The 23,330-nt window shown below is 42.2% G+C and overlaps 1 protein-coding gene across 3 annotated transcripts in view; it reads left to right on the top strand.

Moving 5' to 3' along the window:
- Slc26a4 (solute carrier family 26 member 4) overlaps window positions 1-23,330 on the top strand; it is a 46,511-nt gene that overhangs the window by 20,239 nt on the left and 2,942 nt on the right. For 2 of the 3 annotated variants that reach the window (XM_051175117.1, XM_051175118.1), the window contains 12 exons: window positions 4,616-4,763; window positions 6,152-6,265; window positions 9,713-9,790; window positions 9,920-10,015; window positions 10,265-10,371; window positions 12,490-12,559; window positions 14,377-14,469; window positions 16,468-16,563; window positions 17,304-17,534; window positions 17,688-17,717; window positions 19,293-19,347; window positions 20,312-20,457. In XM_051175117.1, the coding sequence (XP_051031074.1) occupies window positions 4,616-4,763; window positions 6,152-6,265; window positions 9,713-9,790; window positions 9,920-10,015; window positions 10,265-10,371; window positions 12,490-12,559; window positions 14,377-14,469; window positions 16,468-16,563; window positions 17,304-17,534; window positions 17,688-17,717; window positions 19,293-19,347; window positions 20,312-20,457 (1,264 nt within the window). The remainder of the gene's footprint in view (window positions 1-4,615; window positions 4,764-6,151; window positions 6,266-9,712; window positions 9,791-9,919; window positions 10,016-10,264; window positions 10,372-12,489; window positions 12,560-14,376; window positions 14,470-16,467; window positions 16,564-17,303; window positions 17,535-17,687; window positions 17,718-19,292; window positions 19,348-20,311; window positions 20,458-23,330) is intronic. The other variant, XM_051175119.1, reaches the window with a different exon arrangement.

Below are 23,330 nucleotides of genomic sequence, written 5' to 3'. Positions count from 1 at the left end.
CAAATGATCCCATTTGCGTAAATATCTTATAGTTTTTCTAATACCAATTTAAAGGTATCCGAAAAACAACTTGCACATGCAGCTTATATTACATATTACCCATTCCAGTATTATAAACGAATCCTTTGGTAACACCCTTGACCCTGTTTAATATAAATTCCTGCTCCCCACCTCAAACGTATGAATTCAGGCTTTCTGGAGGAAGCCTGGAATGGATTCTTTTTAAAAAGTGTCTCAAGTGATTCTTCTGATCAGGTAAATTTGAGAAACTCTACACCAGAAGATCCACATTTAGGTTGTAAGGGTTTTAAGACTGGAAGAAACACCATGCCGAAAGTTGCAATGGAACTTGAGATTCGGAATTTCCACCCTGAACACTGAGTTGTTTTGTAGTCACAAATGCTCATGCAGACATGTGTAAATGCAGATCTCTTTCCTTAGCTTCCTGTGTGCACAGGCCAGAGGTGGACTGCAGCACAGGCCTGCCTGCCTCTTGAACCCTACACTAGGGCTTGCTGTGGGGACTCACTCAGCTTTACTCACATTGTCTTTTCTGGTGCCATGAAAAAGTCCCTGGCCACTCCCCTTTTCAGGATCTCCAGTCTCCTGCCCTTTGGTCAAGCCTCGTCCTCTGATTGCTAACTGAGCTCTGGGGGACCCTTCATGGCAGTGATCCTGTTTGTGGCATTTATCTCTGTTTCTGGCTCTCTGAAAACATTTCTTGAGGGAATAAACTCCCTAAGCCATGCCATTACAAATAAGCCACAAGAAAGGTTCTGGATGTCTAACTTGGTAGCATAGAAACAATCCTGATGATATTAATACATCTGTAATGGAAAGGGTGACATGGAAAGATGAGAAACCAGAATAGGAATGAGAATGTTCTAGCAGCCGAGGACAGCACCAAAGAAGGGAAAGGAGCCTCCTTCCTGCATCTCCAATCAGATTACTACTGGCAGTTTCTTTCCGTCTCTCTGAAGGTTGGGGTGACATTCAGTTCCTAGAACAACCTCCCATTGCATAGCCCCAAATGGTGACTGTTCCCCCTACTTAAGCTTGTCTCTTCTCCCCATTTGTCTATATGTCAATGTGACCTCATGAGTAGTTATGTCATACTCTGAGTTGTACTTTAATGCTACTTTGCTATTGATCAAGTTGTCTATTTGGGGCCATTTAAGGCTCTTTTGATTAGCTCCCATGTCCCACTGTACATATTCCACTATGGCAGGCTCTTTGGTTGGTTTTGATTTTTAGAGCATTTCCTTACTTTCTGTATTCTGATACTCAAAGATAATCTTAAGAATGTCTTGCATCAGTACATTTCCATCAAAATATTTCAAATATTTCTGTTTTCTTTGTGGTTCTCCAGCTCTCCTGAGTTTCTTGATTTTTGGTTGAAGAGACAGTTGTGCTTATCTTTTGGAAACCAAGACTCCCATGAGATGACTAAAGTAACCCGTTATATCATTTGCCTGACATTTATCATTCGTACACAAAAACAATACTTCAGATAATTATACTCCTCACTTATCTGTGTGGAAGCACCTACCATTTGGTAGGCAATGTGCTGGATGTTCATTGGGTCATTCCCAATCTAGTGAGGACACAGTCACCCTCCAGGCATAAGTGCTGTGGTGGAGGTTAGTTTGCTATATATTAGAAGCAGGACAACTTCTTGATATTTGAAGGATGATATTAATCAGCCAGATAACATAGGAAATGCTGAATAAGCAGGGTGGTGACAGGGAAAGGTAATGGGACACTTGAATGAAACATGCAGCTTATACCAAAGAATATGGCACTTTGGAGATGCAACAAGGAGTTCATTACAGCTGGAGCATAAAATGAGATAGAGGAGGCGAGAGGTGAGCTAAACATAGAAACCACCATGAAAGGCCAGGTTTATTTGTGTCTGTGTTAGTATTTTTTGAGGCACGGTTGGAGAGTTTTAAAGCATCAGAATGACCATTTTTGTTAGAACTGTAGACAATGAATTAAAGCAGCTAAATAACCAGATGAGGAATCTATTCCAGTAGTGTATGAGATAAGGAGAGTGGTCACAGTGATGAAATAGAGTGTAGGGACTGGAGAGATGAAAAGGAAGTAGACTGAACACAAAGCTTATTAGCAGGCAGGCGTGAGGGGGAGGGAGATTCAGCAGGGTGGCTCTGTCCTGCTCTCTACTCCTTGTAGGTTAGGGAAGCACAACATATCTTTGTCTAGTCAGTGTCTTAGTATCCCAAAGGGATTCACTCAAACCTTGAAGCTACCTGCCTCTCTCCTGATGCAGCTGCTCCTATTCCTGCAATTCTCCAGTGTGTCCCATTTTTATTCATTTCAACATGTGCTTTTCCTGCACCCCACCTGTCTCCATGGTGTGTGTGTGTGTGTGTGTGTGTGTGTGTGTGTGTGTGTGTGCGCGTGCAGGAGCGTGCACTCGCATGTGCGAGCGCTCACTCATGCTTTTGTGCTCTGAATCTCACTCCCTTTACTAGCTTATATTGTCTCTGCTCTCAGTGACTGGTTCCCCTCTCACCAGTCAGTACCAGAAGTGCTCTTTGTCATAATATTTAGTGCCACTGTTTTCACTTGGTGTCCTTTGCAGTGAACTTGGAAGTGTGGCCCAGGAAAGACAGTATGATAGAACAGACATGGCTGTTTCCTGCGGACTGCCATCCTTATTTAGCTGGATTGTGGAACATTTGCCAAACATTCATATCCAACCTGAAGTGAAACATCTAATTAGCATGTTTAACACTTGTGAAGCCCCCCCTTTAAGTGTTATTGGGCCTTTTCAGGGGGTACACTGTTCCCCATTCTCATGTCTTCTGGTTAAGTATATGTGATAATATGTGTTCATGTGCTCTCTTCCCTTCATGACTGGGTCAGAGTGGGTTGGCTCAGGCTAACAGGCCCATGGGGTGATTATATAGTTTAGGAAGTGTCACATCAGGTAATAGAATATATTCTTAATTAGGTCATTAGAAGATGTACAGACAGAGCCCCCACTAATTTATTTTGGACAAATGGTTGACACCATTGAAGTCTAGCAAGAAGGCAGAGTAGTGATGGGAATGTGGTGGGTTTAGGTTCTTCCAGCCTAGGCTGACCACTACTAGTAGCAAGGAGCTAACTAGTTACACAATAATATCTCATTAAATTTCATGAGAGGAGGGCACAGTCATCCTATTACAGCCAGTGAAATAATTTAGTAGATTTAAACACCATGCCCAAAGTCATAAAGTCAGTCGATGACCGAGTCCTTTGACTTCATATGACACAATTTTTAACTTCAGTAATCAAGGACTGGGTAATATTTGGAGAATGCTATAGTCATGGAGGCAGTGAGCACCATGCTATATATCAAAACTAAAATCTTTTCAGGCTTTAGCTTTCACAGAGCTCTAGTTACTCGAAGTAGACTTGACTGGGTCTTGGAGGCGTCCTATTAGGTGAGATTTAAAGTCACATCTAGGCTAGCAGGTGATGTGATGCTGAGTCACTCAAGTGTGGGCCGTTTCTAACATGCTGACTGTCTACAGCTGGGTTCCATTCTGGGCCCTATACATAGGGAAGGGGAAGGGATGGGGTGTGTGTGTGGGGGGGGGGGAGAAGTCTGGAAATTTACTGTGCTGAGAGAAAGTCTTATAACAGCAGAGCCCTGGCAGGTCTTACTATCCAATTATCCAGTCCCTAATCTGGACCCACTAAAACTTCAAGCCATTCGTTTCTGTCTTCCTGGTTGCAGTTCTCATATCAAAATGAGGGACAGGCTCAATAGTACTCTGGGAAGCTCACCAGCTCAAAACTTCTCTACAGTGTCCCTAACACTCCCCTTCCCACTTTATATTTATTTAAGATACACAGGTGGAGGGATTTGTTTTAAAGGCTGGGGACTTTGGGGATTGCACAATATGGACATTGTAGGCAAGTGAAGCTCTCCCTCCTAACTTTTCCATCTGGGGACAAACCTCAAAATCATGTTTCTATGTTTATTTCTCTTTGAAAAGTTTATAGAAAAAACTCTGGTTTTGTTAAATAGTCTGTGAAAACACAATCACTGTGTTATTTTAGTGACTGTGGAGGATGATTTAATTATGTAAATTTATTGTGGGATGAGGGTTTCCTTCTTAAATTAAGATTTTTAAATGTCATGGCTCTTTAGAATTTTCTGCTGAGCTCTTTCAGTATCATACAGGCTTTGTCTCTTCCTCAGAACTGACATCATTTCACGCAGACTCGATTTTATAACATACCTAGAATCTTTTGTATTGCCAAAGACCTTGAAGGTGAAATTCTGTGGGAGAAAATGTTACATGTGAAATGGCATGGATGGAGTTGTATTAAAGAATCCATAGTGACATATTTATTCATGTCAAGGGCATAAAAACAAAAGCAAACAACAACAGAAAGCCTTCTCAAGCAGCCAGTGAGATCACCCTAACTTCTGGTTAAGAACTAGAAAAGCAGAGAGAGGTTCCTACTTACACATTTCAGGTGCTTTTGTTTTCTTGGGCCATGTCCTTTCGTGTGTACAATGTAACTGAGTGGACACAGAGCTTGGTAAGGTTGGGAAAACGTTGTCAAATCTTCACAGCATTGTTTTATTTACTAGGTTCTTGCCTCCTGCACTTCCGTCTGTGGGCCTGTTTTCTGACATGCTGGCTGCGTCCTTTTCCATCGCTGTGGTGGCTTATGCCATTGCAGTGTCTGTAGGAAAAGTCTATGCCACCAAGCACGATTATCTAATTGACGGGAACCAGGTATGGTCACCTATTTGTTAAGCTGAGTTTTATAAGGCTAAAAATGGGTAAAGAAAACACAACTGAGAAAATTTCAGTGTCACCTAAGGAAACTGATGGTGTCTTTCACTGACCTTTATTGAGCTGATATTTCTCTCCTGTACTTGCTAGCTTTTTTTTTTTTTTTTTTTTTTTTTTTAAGCATGCAAGCTTAGTCACCTTGCTTCTTAAGAAAAAAGCTAAAGGAACACTGTCTTGGTCAGGGTTTCTATTGCTTTGATAAAAACATCATGACCAAAAGCAACCTGAGGAGTAAAGGGATGTATTTCAGCTTGCTCTTTGCAGTCTCTCATCCAGGGAAGTCAGGGCAGAAACTCAAGGCGGGAACCTGGAGACGGAAACTGATGCAGAGGCCATGGAGGAATGTGGCTTACTGTCTTGCTCCCCATGGCTTGCTCAGCCTGCTTTCTTATAGCTCCCAGAGTCATCAGCCCAGGGATGTCACTGCTACAGTAAGCTGAGCCCTCCAATTAATCATTAATCAAGGAAATGCCCTACAGGCTGGGCAGTAGTGGTGTATATCTTTAATCACAGCTCTTGGAACGTAAAGGCAGCCAGATCTCTGTGTTTGAGGCCAGCCTCATCTACAAAGATAGTTCTAGGACATCCAGGGCTACATAGAGAAACCTTGTCTAGAAAAACCAAAAGAAAAAGAAAGAACAAAAGAGAAAGGAAGGAAGGAAGGAAGAAAACTAAATGCCCTAGGTTTGCCATAGGACAGGCTGGTGGGGGCATTTTCCTTCTTTCAAAATGACTCCAGCTTGTGTCAAGTTGAGGAAAATCGGCGGCACAAACACTAATTAAAAATGGTAATTCAGTCAGATCAAAAGCAACATAAGCTGGGTGTTGGTGGCATACACCTTTAATCCCAGCACTCGAGAGGCAGAGACAGACAGATCTCTGAGTTCGAGGCCAGCCTAGTCTACAGAGCTAGTTCCAGGACAGGCTCCAAAGCAATACAGAGAAACCCTGTGTCCAAAAAAAAAAAAAAAAAAAAAAAAAAAAGGAGCATAAAATTAACTATTAAGTTAGACAAAGAGCTTTTAATTTGGCAAGTAACTCTTGGTAATTTATTCCCCTTTCAAATGATTGTTTAAATGTATGTTAAATATATGTACATGTGATATGTGTACACATGTGCCTGTGTACCACAGTTTGTGTGGACGTTAGAGGACAACTTTGTGGGGTCAGATCTCTGTCTTTTCACCTCTGCATGTTTTTGGAACTTGAACTTGTGTCATCAGGTCTGCATGGCAAGTACCCGTAGCCACTAAGCCATCCTGATGGACACTTGATGGTCTGGCAAGCATTCTCTTTGCAACATCATGGTAACCCAGTCTGTCCCTTAGGAATTTGTTGCCTTTGGGATAAGCAACATCTTCTCTGGATTCTTCTCATGTTTTGTGGCCACCACTGCTCTGTCTCGAACAGCTGTCCAGGAGAGCACTGGGGGAAAGACACAGGTATGCAGTGACAGTGGCATAACCCGGCTCGCAGGAGACGGGGGTGGCAGTGGGGTGGGGTGGGGGGGGTGGCCAGAGAGGCTCCTGTAAGAATCGAACGGGACAATTAGTCTTCATAGAGAGGGATTGTGTCTCCTCATCGGATCCCACTTGGGCCTCATCTCTGTGACTTGCCTAACCCTTATCAAAAACTCCTGAAACTGCAATTGCCAAATCCTTATGTATCAGTGTTCTACACTCACCTGGTTAACCAGGGACAGTCAGTTTGCTATCTAGGGAAAGCAACAGCCTGTCTGGAAAAAAAGAAAAAGAAAAAAAAAAATCCCTAAGCTAGGCTGGTGGTCCCAGCTGTATGGGAGGCTGAGGCAGGATTGATCTACATGAAATGTTTGGGTTACAGAATGAATTTGAGGCCATTGGGGACAATGATGTGAGACCTTGTCTCAAAAGAAAAGGGGGGTAAGGCTGAGGATACGGTTTAGTGGCAGAATGTTTGCTGTGTGCCTGAGGCCCTGAGTTCCATCTCCATTACCACAATGGGAAAACGACACTCTTTGCAGCTATGCAAGTTATATTTTCTTTTACATTTACATGCGTAGGTGTTTTACCTGCACTTATATACAAGCACCACATATGTGCAGTGGCCTGGGAGTCCAGAAGAGGGTATTGGATGCCTCAGGCCTGGAGTTACAGAAGGCTATGAGCCTCCTTGTGGCTGCTGGGAGTAGAACCTAGGGCCTCTGGAAGAGCAGCCAGTGCTCTTAACCACTGAGACAGTTATTGTACTTTCTATTCATATTTCCATTCCAGAAGCCAGCAACGTCCTCTAGAGGCTTTTAGTCCCACAAACAATAATTTGTTAGACACGAATTTTTTTTTTTGTTGTTGTTGTAACATTTTGGCATTTCTTCCTGAGTAATACTTCTGTTCTTGAAGTTCTGAATACAGCTTTAATTTTGCCCTTTAAATATGACTTTTGGTTGTTGCTTTCACGAGGTAACCATAAACCTGGCTAATTCTCTTGAGGCTGGTCAGAAAGCCCAGAAAACACTCTGAGCCCCACACATACCAAAGCCAAGCCTGGGACCAAGACTGTCCTCCTGTCCAGACTCAGAAGGCTTTGGCTTCCTGCTATAGAAAAGAACGTTATCTAGGGGGGGAAAGGAAGAAAGAAAAAACGCCAAGGCTGTAAAGGAGAATACACCCAAACTGATGTAAAACACACACAGTCTTCAAGGGTTTTGTTGAGGCAGAGACACAAGGATGAAAGCTAATGACAAGGAAACAATGACCTGCCCAGGAAGAACTATAAGTGTCCTCACAGCATGTTTGATGTGCCCACAACATGGATGTTACCAAATTAGTACAGATGATGTCACCACACACGTGATGCTCCTCTCCTACCAAAAAAAAAAAAACAACAACAACAACAAAAAAAAAACGGTCTCTCCCAATTTTTTGGCTACATTGAAACAAAATTTAATTTTAATTCTTACAGGCCATTTTTTAAAAAGCTTTTTGCAATTACTTCTAGCTTAGAGGAAACAGGTAAAGGAACCCAGCATGCTCTACGAAGCAAAAGCCAGGGGGAGTTGTGTCAGCGCCAAATCCCAAAGCTGTGCCTGTTGTATTGGAAGCTGGCAGCAGCCCCTGCTGCTTGCAGTGGGCACTGACAAGCTCCCCAGGACACATGGCCCTAAGAGGGTGCAGCTGCATCCCAGCTACACATGGCCATTCTCCTGCTGTTATCTCCAGGCTCAAACAAGGCATGGGCTGCCTGCCCTGGTAATAATGTGTAAAGTGACCTCCTTGGCAAAGGGCTCAGGGATAATGGAGTTCTGGTAAGTTAATATCCTCTGCTGTACACTGGCCTGTATTATATTTAGGAGGGCAGGATGCCAGGAGCTCAGCATCGAAGAAGGAAACAAGCAAAAATGGCTTGATATTTAATTACTGGAAAGCATATTAAGTTCTAAGGTTAAGAGTCTAAGACCTTGGTCTGAGATCCAGTGAACTGTGACCAAACAAACTATCAAGCCCTCTTGTGCGGTTTCGCCTATTCTGTGCCAGAGCCTTGATTTCAGCTGAATGGGATTAATCATACCTACCTCAAAGGGATGCTGTGAGGACTAAAGGAGACAATGGAAAATCCTAGCTCACACTGACTACTAAATGCTGAGCATTCTCCACCTTGAGGGAGGAATGGCCATTTAGCATCTGTGACACGTGCTGGGCCTGTCACCTAAGGAGTACCAAACAGACAGTTGTTGAAGAGCAAATTGTAGGCTTTAACTGTGCTCTATGTATCTGTGGACTGTGGAGGCTAAACCTCCTTCCTGCCCTTTCTCTTGCCCCTACTCTGACTTAGGCTGGCTCATAGAAAAGTAATTAATACAAATCACTCCATAATTCGAATTACCTTTCACTTAACAATAATTAACTTGCCAGGAATAGAATCTTCTCGAAGACATGAAATCTAAATTTTCCCACAAACCAGTCTTATACAGTAAATTCAAGTAATTAATCCCTTATAGGTTTTAATATTGTGATCAAAATTAGCCTTGGCCCTATAATTAGAAACTTAGCTATCACATATCCTTGGTGAATGATGGCCAATCTCCTGCCCAGAGTTGCGTAGATAGTTGTTCCTGTCTCCAAATATAGTTCTCACCAATCCCAATCCCTAAAGCCTAGATGCAAGTGGCTCAATAAATATGGATCAAGTAACAGAAGGAGGACATGAAGTGGGGGGAGGGAGGAGGACACAAGCTTCTTACACAGAAGAGGGAGCTGTAAACCATGGTGCTGGAAACCTAGACCATGGAGTCGTCAGAAGATCATAGAAAAAGGAAGTTAGATTTTTAATACCTGCACGATGTTGCCCAGGCTGACCCATATATAAACATAAATGACCAGTGTACCAGATGGAATGAGTGTTCTCCTCTTCCATTCGCCATGTACCTGCTTCCTTTAGCTAGAACACTATTCATGGGCAGTGCTTGGGCTCAGTCCATCTTGTGCCCTCCTCTCTCTAACTTGTCTGCTTCTGGCTCCCTGTCTTTTCTCATTTGTTTCAGAGTCTCTAGTCTTCCATTCAACTATGCCCCATGCTGTATCAGCAGAGAATTCCTTGGCCAAGGATTCCTTGATCAGGCCAGGAATAGGTCCCACACCCTCAGCCTCTCTCCTGTTTATGGATCCTTTTTTGTTTGTTTTTTGTGGGGTTTTTTTTTTTTTTTTACATTTTCTTTCATTTCTCAGCAATAGTGGGTAGTGTATATATACTGCTCTGTTGTTTTGTTTAGCATGAGCTTAGGAAATAGTGCTTATTTTTCTAAATACTGAGCAAAAAAGGAGAGATGGGGGAATAGTAAGTGTGTCTGTGCAGGATCCTATGCTCACCTGTGGTGAGCAGGGTGAGCCCACCTCACGGAAAGTATCTTTCAGGTTGCTGGCATCATCTCAGCTGTCATTGTAATGATCGCCATTGTTGCCCTGGGGAAGCTTCTGGAACCCTTGCAGAAGGTAAAACCCTGCTTTTCTGTGAACCAGTTTCTCTTCACTAGACTGTTATCAGGGAAAGGGGGGAGGATTAGAAACTGATACATGGAAGCTATTGCCTTGAATAACACAGCCTTTGCTATCTCTGCACAGTCAGTCCTGGCAGCTGTTGTCATTGCCAACCTGAAAGGGATGTTCATGCAGGTGTGTGATGTTCCTCGTCTGTGGAAGCAGAATAAGACGGATGCTGTAAGAGACCACCGCACATCTTTCTTTAACCAGGGCTCGGTTCTGGCTGCTCCTATCACATCACTATGTCCCATTTCCTGAGGCTAGTTTGAATTTTCAGAACTCCAGAGCAAACTTAGAGTAGTGTAGAGAAGCCAAAGGCTTGATGTCTTCTGTGATAGTTCTGGATCTTTGGGATGATTTGTTTCCAATCGCTTGACTGTTATCTGATGAACGAATGTAACTCTTTTCATTTCCATTCCCCTCTAGGTTATCTGGGTGTTTACATGCATAATGTCCATCATCCTGGGGCTGGACCTGGGTTTGCTAGCTGGCCTTTTATTTGGACTACTGACTGTGGTTTTGAGAGTACAGTTGTAAGTACAAAAAAAAAAAAAACCAAAAACCCCAAACCAAAACAACAAACCCAACCCCGTAAAACAGGTATCTCATAGACAGCACAGTCTGAATTTTCCTAGGTTATTTTCATAAACATACAGATATTACTTCTTTTTATAAAGTTTTATATTGAATGTATGATTTGTACAAACAGCATTTTACGTTGGGTAGCTCTGATCAGCCTTGCTCAACAGGTGAGAAAGTTTAAGCTCAGAAAATTTAAAGATCTTTCTTAATGCTTACAATTATCAATTGGTAGACTTAAATCCCAGTGCAGCTCATCCCCAAATGTATGCCCTTACTCACATGCTCCACTCTGCTCTCCTTTGGCTTCGATAAAGTGAAGATACACAGACCACCCAAAAGCTGAACTTGCTTTCTTGAAATCATTTTTAAATTGGGTGAATATTAGAAGCATTGGACACCAGCACAGAATGAGGTGCCAGGAACAGAAAGGGGCATCAGGCACAGACCTGGGCTCCAGCACATAATGGGGAATCCGCACAGAATAGGTCACCAGTACAGAATGGGGCATCAGGCACAGAATGGGGCATCAGGCACAGAACTGGGCATCAGGCACAGAACTGGGCACCAGGCACAGAACAAATCAACCCCTCAATATGCTCTCACCTGTCTTACTTTTTTGAAGCTAGTAACTCATTATGCAACTGGGAGCTTTAAAATGCTTATTACAGCCAGGATTCATTCAAATCTGACAAATGAGGCACACACCCAATTATGTGAAGTAAACAAGATTAGTTCATATGCTCCGTGGGAGCAGCAGGGCTGTGAGTCATACAGTGGAGCAGCCTATGAGGGCAGGGAGGCAAGCTGAAGGCAGATTATCGGAGGCGGTGATGGTTTTGTTCTGACTTTGGTTTCAGTTATGTGTCCACCTGGACTTGGGGGGAGCCCCACTCCCCTCTTTAGTTTTTCCTTGCCTTTCTAGACATCTGGCTTCTTAGCATTATCAGCTTAGCATGGGCTATCTCTCCTATCCCACCCACCAGCTCTCCTTCCCTCCCTCTCTCCCTCCCTCTCCCTCCCTCCCTCTCTCCCTCCTTCTCCTGGCATGGTGTCTGTCTGTGGCTGTCTGCCCAAGCATGCTAGGAGCACAGGGTTCTGCAAGGGTTCACTTGCTTTCAGAGGGCCCAGTTTGCTACTAGAGAACAGTGAAGAAACTGTCCGTAGACGACATTGAGTGTGCTTAGTGTCCGTTTGTTTGTTTTGTTTTTAAGAGAAAGACTAACTTATGAGCTTTAACTTAAAAATGAGTTCAGTTGTTGTGAGCAAGGGAAAACTTGGTGGTACTCTTTAGTTGCTGGTTTGGTAACCAGGATCCTACCCAAGGAAAAGCAGTACCCCTTCACAGTATTTAATTTCCAGTAATTATATTGTTGACCCAGAGAGTACGATGCTGAAAGGACCTCAAACAGACAGCCTTTCTCCAGGAGCTGAATTCAGTGTATGTCACCAGTCATAGTTGAAGAAACATGGAGTCTATCTGATTGTGCCAGGAGCAGGAAATCAGTGGTGTGGTCAGCAGGCAGGACTCATTTCACTCAGACTGCCATTTCTAAAATGAGACTAATCTGATCACTTGCAGACACCACACTCCATCAGGAGGTTGCAAAGTCACAAAGAAGTGGGAGGAGCCACAGGCTCTTAAATTAAAGATGAAGCCTGTGTGTCCTATACTCAGTGGCTTCTCTAACTCCTCTCTGAATGTCTTTTTATGAACCAATAAAACTAAGGACAATAATGCTGGTCATTCAGAGTTATGGTCGGGCTTCCAGACGATTTGCCACGTGAGAAAGCTTGGCACTTCCCCATAATCGTTTATACACAAGAAAGTGCTCATTATCTCCCAGCCATCAGAATAGGCTCGCAGTTACTTCCTCTTTCTTCATTTCCACGCAAACACCAGCTGTTCATTTCAGAGTTAGATACAGGAAAATGTCATCTGCAATAAAGACAGAGTTCAAAACACCAGAAGGATGTTCTCTTTCATAGCTGTTATTTCTCTTTAACTTTTTAGTTGAAAAAGTGACAGTTGTAAAAAAGAAAAATCCTTATGTCCATTTTCCTTCTTGCAGCCCATCATGGAACGGCCTTGGAAGTGTCCCCAGCACAGACATCTATAGAAGTATTTCACATTATAAAAATGTAAGTGCCTTTGTGAGATGCTTGTCACAGGGTTTGCTAGCCTGGAATTCAAGGAGTCAACAGATTTCTCTTTTAGCCTGCTAGGTGCAAGCCAAGAAGATGTCTGTTGGAAAAGTTCATCATCGAACAGGGAGTGTCTTTGGATTCAATGTGCCTTTGTTATAAATTGAATACAGGAATTCTGACCGTACTATTTGCATGCTATTTTGGTGTAAAATGAGAGATAATCATGAGGGATTAAATATAACATGCAATTAGACTACTTCCAGGCATTTAATAAGTTATATTTCTGTCTGTAATGCATAGACTTTATGAAATGGTCTGAAATCTCTGTGAGATTTCTTTACTCAGCTTTAACAAGAGATCCTTCCAGTTCTCAACCAGCAAAGTTTTACTTGATCCTTTTTTTTTTTTTTTAAATCACTGGAATTGGAAGAAATAGTGTATGAAAACAAAGAAACTGCATCACAGTGAGGGTCAGGTGCTGCGCACAGACAAAAGTGTAGCGGCCGCTGGGGAGAAGAACAAGGTAAAAGCAGAGGAAGTTCAGAAAACACGAATTTACCTTAAAAAAAGTAGATAAAGCTCAGTAGTGGCACATGACTTTAATCACAGCACTCAGGAGGCAGAGATTTCGAAAGACAGCATGGTCTACAGAGCTACAGAGTTCCAGGGTAGCCAGGGCTACACAGAGAAACCCTATACAGAAAAAAAAATAATAAAGTGGATATATATTATGTGATAAAATGAACATGTATGTATTTTTAATGTGAATTCTAGGAAGCCATAGTCTGATTTTTACCTTAGTATTAAAAACATCACTATAAGGACTGGGGGTGGTGATGCATCCCTTTGGTACCAGCACTCTGGAGGCAGAAGCAGGCAGATCTCTTGAGTTCGAAGCCAGCCCAGTCTACATAGTGAGATCCAGGATAGCTAGGACTATATAAAGAGATCCTATCTGTCTCCAGAAAACAAAACAAAAAAGAGTACTGTATATTCAACCTGGAATTCTTGTAACTGTTATTTAGTTTATTTCCATGACCTTTTTGTAATTTTGACCCCAAATATCATCAAGAGCTGGAAAACAAAACAAAACAAAAAACTAGTTCAGGTGCTGGAGATGAGGAAGCCACGTAAAATATGCCAGGGTAACAACAGTGTGCCTTCCGATGCTCGTGTAAGAATCTAGTCGCCTTCTGTAAACCAGTCTGTAAAAGCAATATACAACTGCAACACTCAATACCACTGTTCAGCTTTGTGACTTAGCAGAGAAACCTAGCCTGAGTTTGGGAGCTTCAGATTCCAAGCTCTGTCTTGGCAAGACTGCCCACTCAGCTTCCCAGGGCCAAGGTGTTCTCATATGCAAGGGACAGACTGAGATGGCTGTGACTGCTTAAGACTGTGGGATTCATTCTTGGAGCAGCCACTGTTTGTTTGGGTTCAAACAAACAAAAAACACAGTAGCAGCCCCCTCCCTCCACACACATACCAGATCCCATTTGTCACCCCCACCCTATTCTGTGCCAAAGAATCAAAACTGTCAATACGGAGGCTGGAGACCAGTCACATGGCCTCTAGAGCCGCTTTCTTCATATGGGTAGCAGTTGCCTCTTCTTACCCCATAATTCCCCATCTCACACGAGCCAGCATTGGTGCTATCCAACTCCTGTGAGTAATTGCACCACCACAGCACGTAGAACTTCAGAAGAGGATCTGATGTGATTTGTTTAATCTCTCTCTCTCTCTCTCTCTCTCTCTCTCTCTCTCCCTCGCCCTCTTTCACTCCCCCCCTCCTTTTTTTTTTAAAATGCCAGCTTGAAGAGCCTGAAGGAGTGAAGATTCTGAGATTTTCTAGTCCCATTTTTTATGGCAATGTTGATGGTTTTAAAAAATGTGTCAAGTCCACAGTAAGTATTTTATTCCTACAAGTTTTTTTTTAAACTTATTTTCAGATTTTACTCATTTATTGGAACCAACAAGGAATAAGGCCTTAGGCTTGGTTCTCTGCGTGGGCATGATGTGGCAAGACATACCTGTAATCCTAGCATTTAAGAGCTGAGGCAGGAGGATTACTGAGGCCATCCTGGTTTACATAATGAGTTAGTCTAGCCAGGGCTACACACTTAGACCTAGTCTCACAAGATCAAAATACATAATGAACAAACAATTATATCATAACACCTATTTTCCATACATATAACCTAAAAAAAATGGGAAGGGGAGAGGAGAAGAGGGAAGAGGAGGGGAGAGGAAGGGAGGAGAAGACAGACAGGCATTTGGAATTGGCTCTGAGGTATGCAGGTAGGAAGCATAGAGGCAGAGGGTTGGGATTTGCTGAGTTCCAGAGGCTGTGTGAACAGGTTGCTCCAGCAGAGGCAGGTAAGAGAATCAAGCTTGCTTTCATACATCGATACAGCTATTCAAAACAATGCCATGCCTTGAAGAATTTTATTTGAAAAATAGTTTCATTCATAAAGATATGTATTTTTGATGACATGTATTAGGTTTATTAGTTTAACAAATAGTTTTAAATGTTTAAAAAACAGAAGAGGGGCTCAGCTGGTAAGAATATTTCCTGCCCTATCAGAGGAAAGGAGTTCGCATCCTGCACCCACATCAAATGGCTCATAAACACAAATAAAAACAACTCTAAGGGATCCTAGCATCCCTTCTGGCCTCTGTGGGCACCTGCACACATGCACATCCACCCACATATAAATAGGATATTTTTAAAAAGAAAATAATAAAGAGGTTTTACTTGCAGACATTGGATGTCTTTTAGGTGTCTATCACTAGGATAAAACACCATGGCCAAAAGCAACTTGGGGAGGAAAAGGTTTATGTCACCTTAGAACTCTCAGGGTACTTTCATCACTGAGGGAAGTCAGGAAGTCAGGGCAGGAATTGATGCAGAGGCCATGGAGGACCTCTGCTTAGTGGCTTGCTCTTTGTGGCTTTGTCGGTTTGTTTTCTTACACAACTCAGGACCTCCTGGCCTGAGGTGGTACTGCCCACAGAGGGCTGTGCTGTCCCACATGAATTACTAATTAGGGACATCCCTGACAGATTTGTCTAAGGCATTTTCTCAGGTGAGAGTCCCTCTTCCCAAGGGACTCTAGCCTGTGTCAAGTTGATATAAAACTCATCAACACATGGTGTGATGAAGGAGTTTGCTGGGTGTTGGGGAAGTGTGTTAACTGAGGGAAGGAGAGAGCAGAGGAGCGTGGGCAGGGGTTGCCCTGCTGGAGTAAAGAGCAAGAAGCATCCATGTGGTAAAGGAGCAGAAGGTTCTTGTCTCTGGTGCCGTGTCTGCTTGCAGCTTTCAGTTTGCCACCGAGTGCTATTTTCCTGTTTCCAGAGTAAATTAGTTCAAAGGGAAGCTAACAGGACCCCTCTACCGCCCCCAATAACAAAGTGGCTTTGTAACATCAAGAAAATACAGACTTAAAGCTAAACAGTCCCCTGCCCTCGATTTTGTCTTTTATACTGGCTTAGAGCCTTTAATCTGCTAGTCTCCCCTCCTCATCTCAACTGAGGCAGTGAAGAGGAGTCTACTCCCTTAGACCTTACAATTTTGCTTTTTCTTCTGACAAGGGTTCTTTCAAAATAGTATTACTTATTTATTTATTTTAAGAAATAGCTATTCTGGGGTCTGGGGAGATGGCTCAGCAGTTAGGAGAACTTACTGACCTTTGAAGAGCGGGTTCGTAGGGCTTACAACCAGCTGTCACTCCAGCTTCAAGGCATCTTCCACCCTCCTCACGACTCCTTGGACATTGGTACTCACATGCACATACCCATACACAGACATAACTAATAATGAAGGAGAAACAGCCCCTCTGATAACAGATGCTATGGGACATTGAGAACCAGACGTGTTAAGTGACTGACATTTATTTCCAAAGGTTGGATTTGATGCCATTAGAGTATATAATAAGAGGTTGAAAGCATTGAGGAGAATACAGAAACTCATCAAGAAAGGACAACTAAGGGCAACGAAGGTGAGGCAACATCTTTCATTCCCTTCTTGGGCCTTTCTCTGATGAAAGCAGTTAGGAGGTCTAAAATTAAAGCCACCCCATTTGGTAGCTAGATGCACAGGGGCAGATGACAAATGGGCATCAGAGAAACAACTGATCTGTTCTGTAGGTTCCAGGGAAAGATTAGGGTAAATGAAACCAGTAGAGCTCCCTCAAAACAGTGTAGGCCCCAATCAAAATGAGCATCTGTACTCATTTTTAAACCTTATTTTTTATTGAGAACAAGATACAAATCCAGTGCCAGAAAATTACAATGGTACTGTCATGAACTTGCACAGTTTTTTTTTCTTTTTATTGTGGTTCCTCTGTATTGCTTTAGAGGTTGTCCTAGAACTTGCTCTGTACACCAGGCTGGCTTCGAACTCAGAGATCTGCCTGCCTCTTTCTCCCGAGTGCTGGGATTAAATGCATGAGCCTCCAACACTGGGCTGAACTTTTAGTTTTTGCTGTGACTTTCCTGTATCTCTTGGGAAAGTCCCACAATCATCTAGCAACCCTATTTCTTAGCTCCCCATTCTTCCATTTTCTTCTTAGAGATCATCAAAGTATAGATGACGGTAAAATTCATTCCTCAACACTGCATCCCCTTGCTGTTTTGGTTTTCTAAATAGTTCGTGCAGGACTTTTCAACAGTTTGGGATGAATTAATGAAAGGTATCTGGCCTTATTGACAATAAAGTTGGTGGTGTTTTCTTTGTTAGAATGGGATCATAAGTGATGTTGGCTCTTCAAATGATGCTTTTGAGCCTGATGAAGATGTTGAAGAGCCAGAGGAACTCGATATCCCAACCAAAGAAATTGAGGTTCAAGTGGACTGGAACTCTGAGCTCCCGGTTAAAGTGAATGTCCCCAAAGTGCCAATCCACAGCCTGGTGCTTGACTGTGGAGCCGTGTCTTTCCTGGATGTGGTAGGAGTGAGGTCATTGCGAATGGTGAGGTTCTGGTTGTTTGTATGGTAGACTTGGGACATTGGCAAAGAAAGTGATGGAGTGGGTCACGCATCCGTGTTGAAGGGCTCTGTAATTCGTCTAAGTGAATTTTCTTCTCTCTTCTTCCTTCTCCCCTTCCTCCTTTTTTGGCAATAGAGCATGAATTCTGGAGTCAGGCTCTGTGAGGTGAGTCCTGCCTCCTCTACCAAGAACAAGTTTCTTAGTCTGCCTTTGTCTTGGCTTCCTCATTTGTGACATAGACATAATGATGGTATTTACTACACAGGTATCATGAAGAATAAATAAGCAACACATATAAGGAATTCAGAAGAGTACCTGGCACACAGACATCTCTTAGAAGATGTCAACAGTTAGTATGTTTTCTTTTTCTGAGACTGTAAATGGACCACAAAAACAAGGAAGAGTACAGTTTGTGTTAAGTGTTATACTCTACTTGTTGTGGAACAGCAGTAGCACTGGACTAGAAGACACAGGCATTGTGAAGGATCAAGGGCAGGCCTTGGGTCATACCCTGGAAGTCAGGACAAGAGTGAGTGACATGCAGGACACAAGCATTCACAGACGGAGAGCAATAGCAGAATCTCAATTTCATCCATTCACTGCTCTACCTAGCAGAAGACTCGTGTGCTGAGGCAGGCATGGCTGCCCCAGTAGAGAAGAAGGCAAACAGTAAATACTAGCCCAAACAACTGTAGTAGGTGTTCCAGAGGGCTTCGAATAGGGGTTATCCCAAGTGTCAAATTTAAAAGAGGCTTTGGGTAGGTATCAAGAGGGTCAGACAGAGAAGTCCCCAGGGTAAGGCACCAACAACAGATATGTTTTCAGGAAACAGGCTCCTGTCTAGTTTCAGCTTAGCTGAGGGTTACCACTGCAGGAACAGAAACTGATGCCAGGATGTGGGTGCTAGGTAGGTAAGTAATTACACTTGGCAAAAAAGCTGTGAGGATATGCTGTGAGGTTCTGTTCTCTCAGCAGGCCTGTTAGCTCATTTGAGAACACATGCTGGCTCTTTGTTGTTGATCTCAGTCTGTGGTGACTCAAACCCATTAGGGATTATATTGGCCAGTTGGTTTAATGACTCTGTAGAGTCCTAATGCCAGAGTATGTTCCACACTTGAACAGTTGCTTATTTTATAGTGACAATTGCTATTACTCACAGGAGTAGGGTCTGGATTCTTTTAAAATAAAACTTTTAATGGCCATTGTGAATTTACATTTTGTTTTGAGGGGTACATGGTATAAAAGACTATGGTACAAAAGTACAATCAAGATAATTGACATTGGTACATTTAAAACAAAGAGCTGGATGTTTAGTGAGATTTTTCTTTTTGATAAGTCTTATACTGTTTGTTACAGTGAGTAAGAACTATTTGGGAGCCTAACTACTTCCTTGTTTCCTTCCTTTTACAAATTATTTATTGAGTGCCCCTGTGTTGTGAATGGCTGGCTACGCTACACTGGATGCTGTTCTTTCTGTCTCTTTCAAAACAGGTCTCGCTCTGTAACCCTTGAATTAAAAGCTCTGTGCTTCAGTCTTCTGGGTGATATCATTACCTTCATGAGCTACCTCACTAAGTATGCTGTTTCATAAGATACATACACATACATCTTTATATGAGGCTGAAAATATCTATGGGTTTTCAGTAATACACTCTCCTCAAAGTCTTGACTAATCATAGCAATGTTGACATTTCTCCTGAGCAAATGTTTCAATATGACTAAATTCTTCTCTATTTTTAGATTGTCAAAGAATTTCAGAGAATTGATGTCAATGTGTACTTTGCTTTGCTTCAAGGTAAATGCCTATGTGCACATCTATTGAACTTTCCCCACATTTCCTCCCTTGGAATGTGAATATATGATGTCTGAAGGCCTTCTAAAAAACAAACAAAATTAAAAGAAAGCTATTTTGTATTGTAGTACAGACGTCTAAGAAAATGTTATCTTAGTTACCTTTAAATATGTGGTTAATCACAGTATTAAATAATTGTGTGCTATTTCCAAAACTTGTCATGACCACAAACAACTCTGTACCAAATATAGTAGCTTAGGGTATTTTTTGATCTTGAAAAGAGACTTCTTGCACTTTGTACCATAGATCTGGCAAAGTAGAGAAACTTGTTTCCTGGTAGTAGTTAGTGACTGTGGGGACATTGTTTGTGGGACAACTAAGATCTCTTGGAACAAAAGAAATACTATGGCTATGAGTCTGTGTGACTTGTCTGTATGTAGAAGCTGGTACCAGGGCTTAGGATGAGCTCTCTCAAAGAGCATGAGATGGGGATTTATGCACAAGTGGTTGAGGAAGTGAAGGAAGAGGCACAGGACAGGAGATGACGCTGGTTAAGCACCTGATGTCAGAAGTGTGATTTCACAAGTGGCTCTACACTGGGGTGGTTATGGAAAGCCCCACTTTATACCTTCATTTGTCAGTCAGTGGATGCAGGCCAAGTATGTGGGTGGGGGACCCCCGCCCCCTAGCAGGCCTCTCAAGTTAGACAGCTCTCTGTGGCCAGAGAAGGGCACAGCTGTGAACTAGCAGCCAGATGGGGGATGGGGACATTGGATTGGCAAAGGGGTCACCAAGACAGACTGCAATGAACTGTGGGATAACCATTCTGTGTGCTGATGGCAAAGAAAGACAGCTATGTTAGAGAAGGGTCACAGTAAGAAAACAATGAAAGTTGCTACCAAAAAATTATATCATTTGATGTTCAAAATTCTTTTTCTAGCAACTGAGCATCCTTTTTCCTTTGCAGATGATGTGCTAGAAAAGATGGAGCAGTGTGGGTTCTTTGATGACAACATCAGAAAGGACAGATTCTTTCTGACAGTTCATGATGCTATACTTTATCTGAAGAACCAAGTTAAATCCCGAGAGGGCCAGGATTCCCTTCTAGAGACGGTAAACATTTCACCTAACTCTAGTCTGAAAGCCAGCCTAACCCATGGCTTGTAGGCCATCTAAGGGCCAGTTTCTCATCAGTGAGGTGGGGATAGAAACCACTTACTGCTGGGAAGACTGGAGGACTAAGGTCGTTTCTAGGAAGGTTCCTGGTTGTGCCCAAGACTAAGGAGTTCTGCAGCATGCACATTCATGGACCAATGTAGCCTTAGCTGTGATGCTTTTTTAGAAAACAACACTGCATCTTAGACTTTCTGTGATGTGTGTGCATATAAATGTAGTACATATTATACCAATGGGGAATCCTTTGTTTACAAAGTTAAGATTCAATTCATAAGTGATCTTTGAAAAACAAAGAACAAAAAAAAAAAAAAAAAAAAAAAAAAAAAAAAAGAAAAAGAAAGAAAAAGAAAGAAAAGAAAAGGAAAAAGAAAAAATAAAAAAAAAAAAAAGAAGGGCTGGGAAGACTGATCAGTGGGTGAAGGCTTGATTGCTGTGTAAGTGTAAGTGTCTGAGTCAGACCCTCAGCACCCATCTAAATCAGGCAAATAAAACAACAGAAAAACAGGCTTGGTGGTATGTGCCTGTGACCTCACTGTTGGAATATGGAAATAGGTGAATCCCAGGGATCTCTGCCAGCCAGTATAGCCATAATGGCTCCATGTTTAATGAGAGACCCCATCTCAAAAAATAAGATGGAGAGCAACAAATTAAAATATCCTGATATTAACCTTTGACCTGAATGTACAGCCCCCGCCCCCCCCAACACACAAAAGCAAAACCATAGGAAAAAAATCCAGGTTCATTTTCTCCCACAAAATGGAGAACACTATAATTTCCTATAAGCCTTACTTTGTCCATCCTCCTTTCAAACAATGAAAAAAAGGCAAACCTGCTTGAACTCCTTGCTTGGGTTTACTGGTAGGCCTAATGAGAACCTCATTTCCCATGACCCTTTCACAGCGAATTTGGGTCACTGTGGTAGTTTCTTTTCTGTTGCTGTGATAAAAATGCTACAACTAAGAGATTACTTAAGCTTGTGGTTCCAGAGGGTTCGAAATGGCAGGGAAGGCATGGTACTCAGGCAGGAGCTGGAAGCTGGCTGGTCACATTTCATCCACACGTGGAAAGAGAGAGCAGGAGGTGAGGCAAGGCTATGAAACCTCAAAGCCTGCCCCCGGTAACACTCTTTCTCTAGGAAGGCTTCACACCTAAATGTTCCACAACCTCTCCATTGCTGCCTACTAGGACATGAGACTATGGGCGACATTATTTTTTTTATTTAAATCACCATCAACACTTATGAAAAACAATTATCCTTGTAACATAATCATATTGTCTCACTTATGATGTTTTCTAAGGCTAAGATAAGCAAATCTTTTTTTTCTTTATTTTATAAAGCAGGTCTTTTATTACAGATTAGATAGGTATTGGGGGTAAAACAAATGTAGAAACTATTGCATTATTCTTTTTTCTGTCAACGCAGAGGATGCTCTACTAATGTTCCTGGTGAACAGAGCAGCCCAAGCTATTGAAAGTGTCCTTCTTAAATACACAAGGGCCCACACATACTAAAAAGGAAAGCCAGGTGCTGGAGAGATGGCTCAGTGGTTAAGAGCACTGACCACTCCTCCAGAGGAACCAGATTCAGTTACTAGCATCCTCATGGTGGCTTACAACCGTCTGTAACTCCAGTCAAAGGATCTAACACCCTCTTCTGGCCTTTGTTGGTACCAAGCACACACTTGGCACACATACATATATGTAAACAAAACACTCATAAGCATAAAATAAGTAAAACTTTTTTCTTTAAAAAAAGGGAAGCTACATGTAAGACACTAATCTAAAATACACTGCCTTTGTTTCCTATCCCACTTAAAATTTTCTAACCATAGATTAAAAACAAAGCTGGCTCATGTAGCTTTTGAGGTCACACAATAGACCAAGTTCCTTCTCAACAGGAAAGCAGTTATGGAATTTGTTAGCATCCATTCTGATGTAAAAGTCTTAGACTACAGATGTGATAAAGCTGAATGAGGAACAGTGCGAACTATGGGAACTGTGTCAGACTAGATTCAGTCAGTGAGGTGCTATGAGTGGCTGGCCTAGATTTTCACTTTTCAGTCTATGTTAGCTAGAGTATAAATGATTGCTTGGAAAGTGGGCAGAGCATTCCTGGCTCTAGTGAGACTGGGAGCTTTGCCTGTCTCCACAGGATCTACCACAGATCCTGATCCATCCTTACCCAGTGGTTGCCTTTCCTTCAGAAAGTCGCTTGTTCAGAAGGATATTTAGAATTAGTGACAAGAACTGCTTCCACCCTTTGATCTATTACAAGATTTATCCTAGAATAGTCACAATCCATAGCTACTATTCCCATCATATTAAGACTGTTCATACAAGGACTTGGCCTTCTAACTGATTTTCACATCAATAAAGAGCACAGGTTGTTTTTGAGATGAAAAGTGGAAAACTAGTACTATAGGATGGAATTTTAGCTTTAATATAGGTTTTGTGTTGCTTTAGAAACATCCTTCTCAATGAACGAGACAAATGCAAGTTGTATTGATAGCCTCTGTAGAGAGGATTAAATGATACATTATCTCTAAAAAAACAGAAATGTCCTAAACAGTCAATTCCTCCTCCAATAAAATTAAATTCCACTAAATTGAAGTTGGAATCCTATAGCATCCTCAGTCACCAGCACACAGTGGTATAATCAAAGTGTGCTTAAAGCTGTACCAAGTGTTCTTAGCTTAGCTGTTAGAAGACAAGCAGTACTGACTGTCTGGTTGGGCATGTCTTGTTAAGAGGCACATGCTTCAGATGTAGAGAAGGGAGCTGTAAAAGAACTTTACACAGTGAAAAACTGG

The sequence above is a fragment of the Phodopus roborovskii genome, unplaced genomic scaffold (assembly GCF_943737965.1).
Source record: "Phodopus roborovskii unplaced genomic scaffold, PHOROB, whole genome shotgun sequence".
Classification (NCBI taxonomy): domain Eukaryota; kingdom Metazoa; phylum Chordata; class Mammalia; order Rodentia; family Cricetidae; genus Phodopus; species Phodopus roborovskii.
Note: the sequence above shows the minus strand (reverse complement) of the source record. Positions and strands in the feature narration are given on the sequence as shown.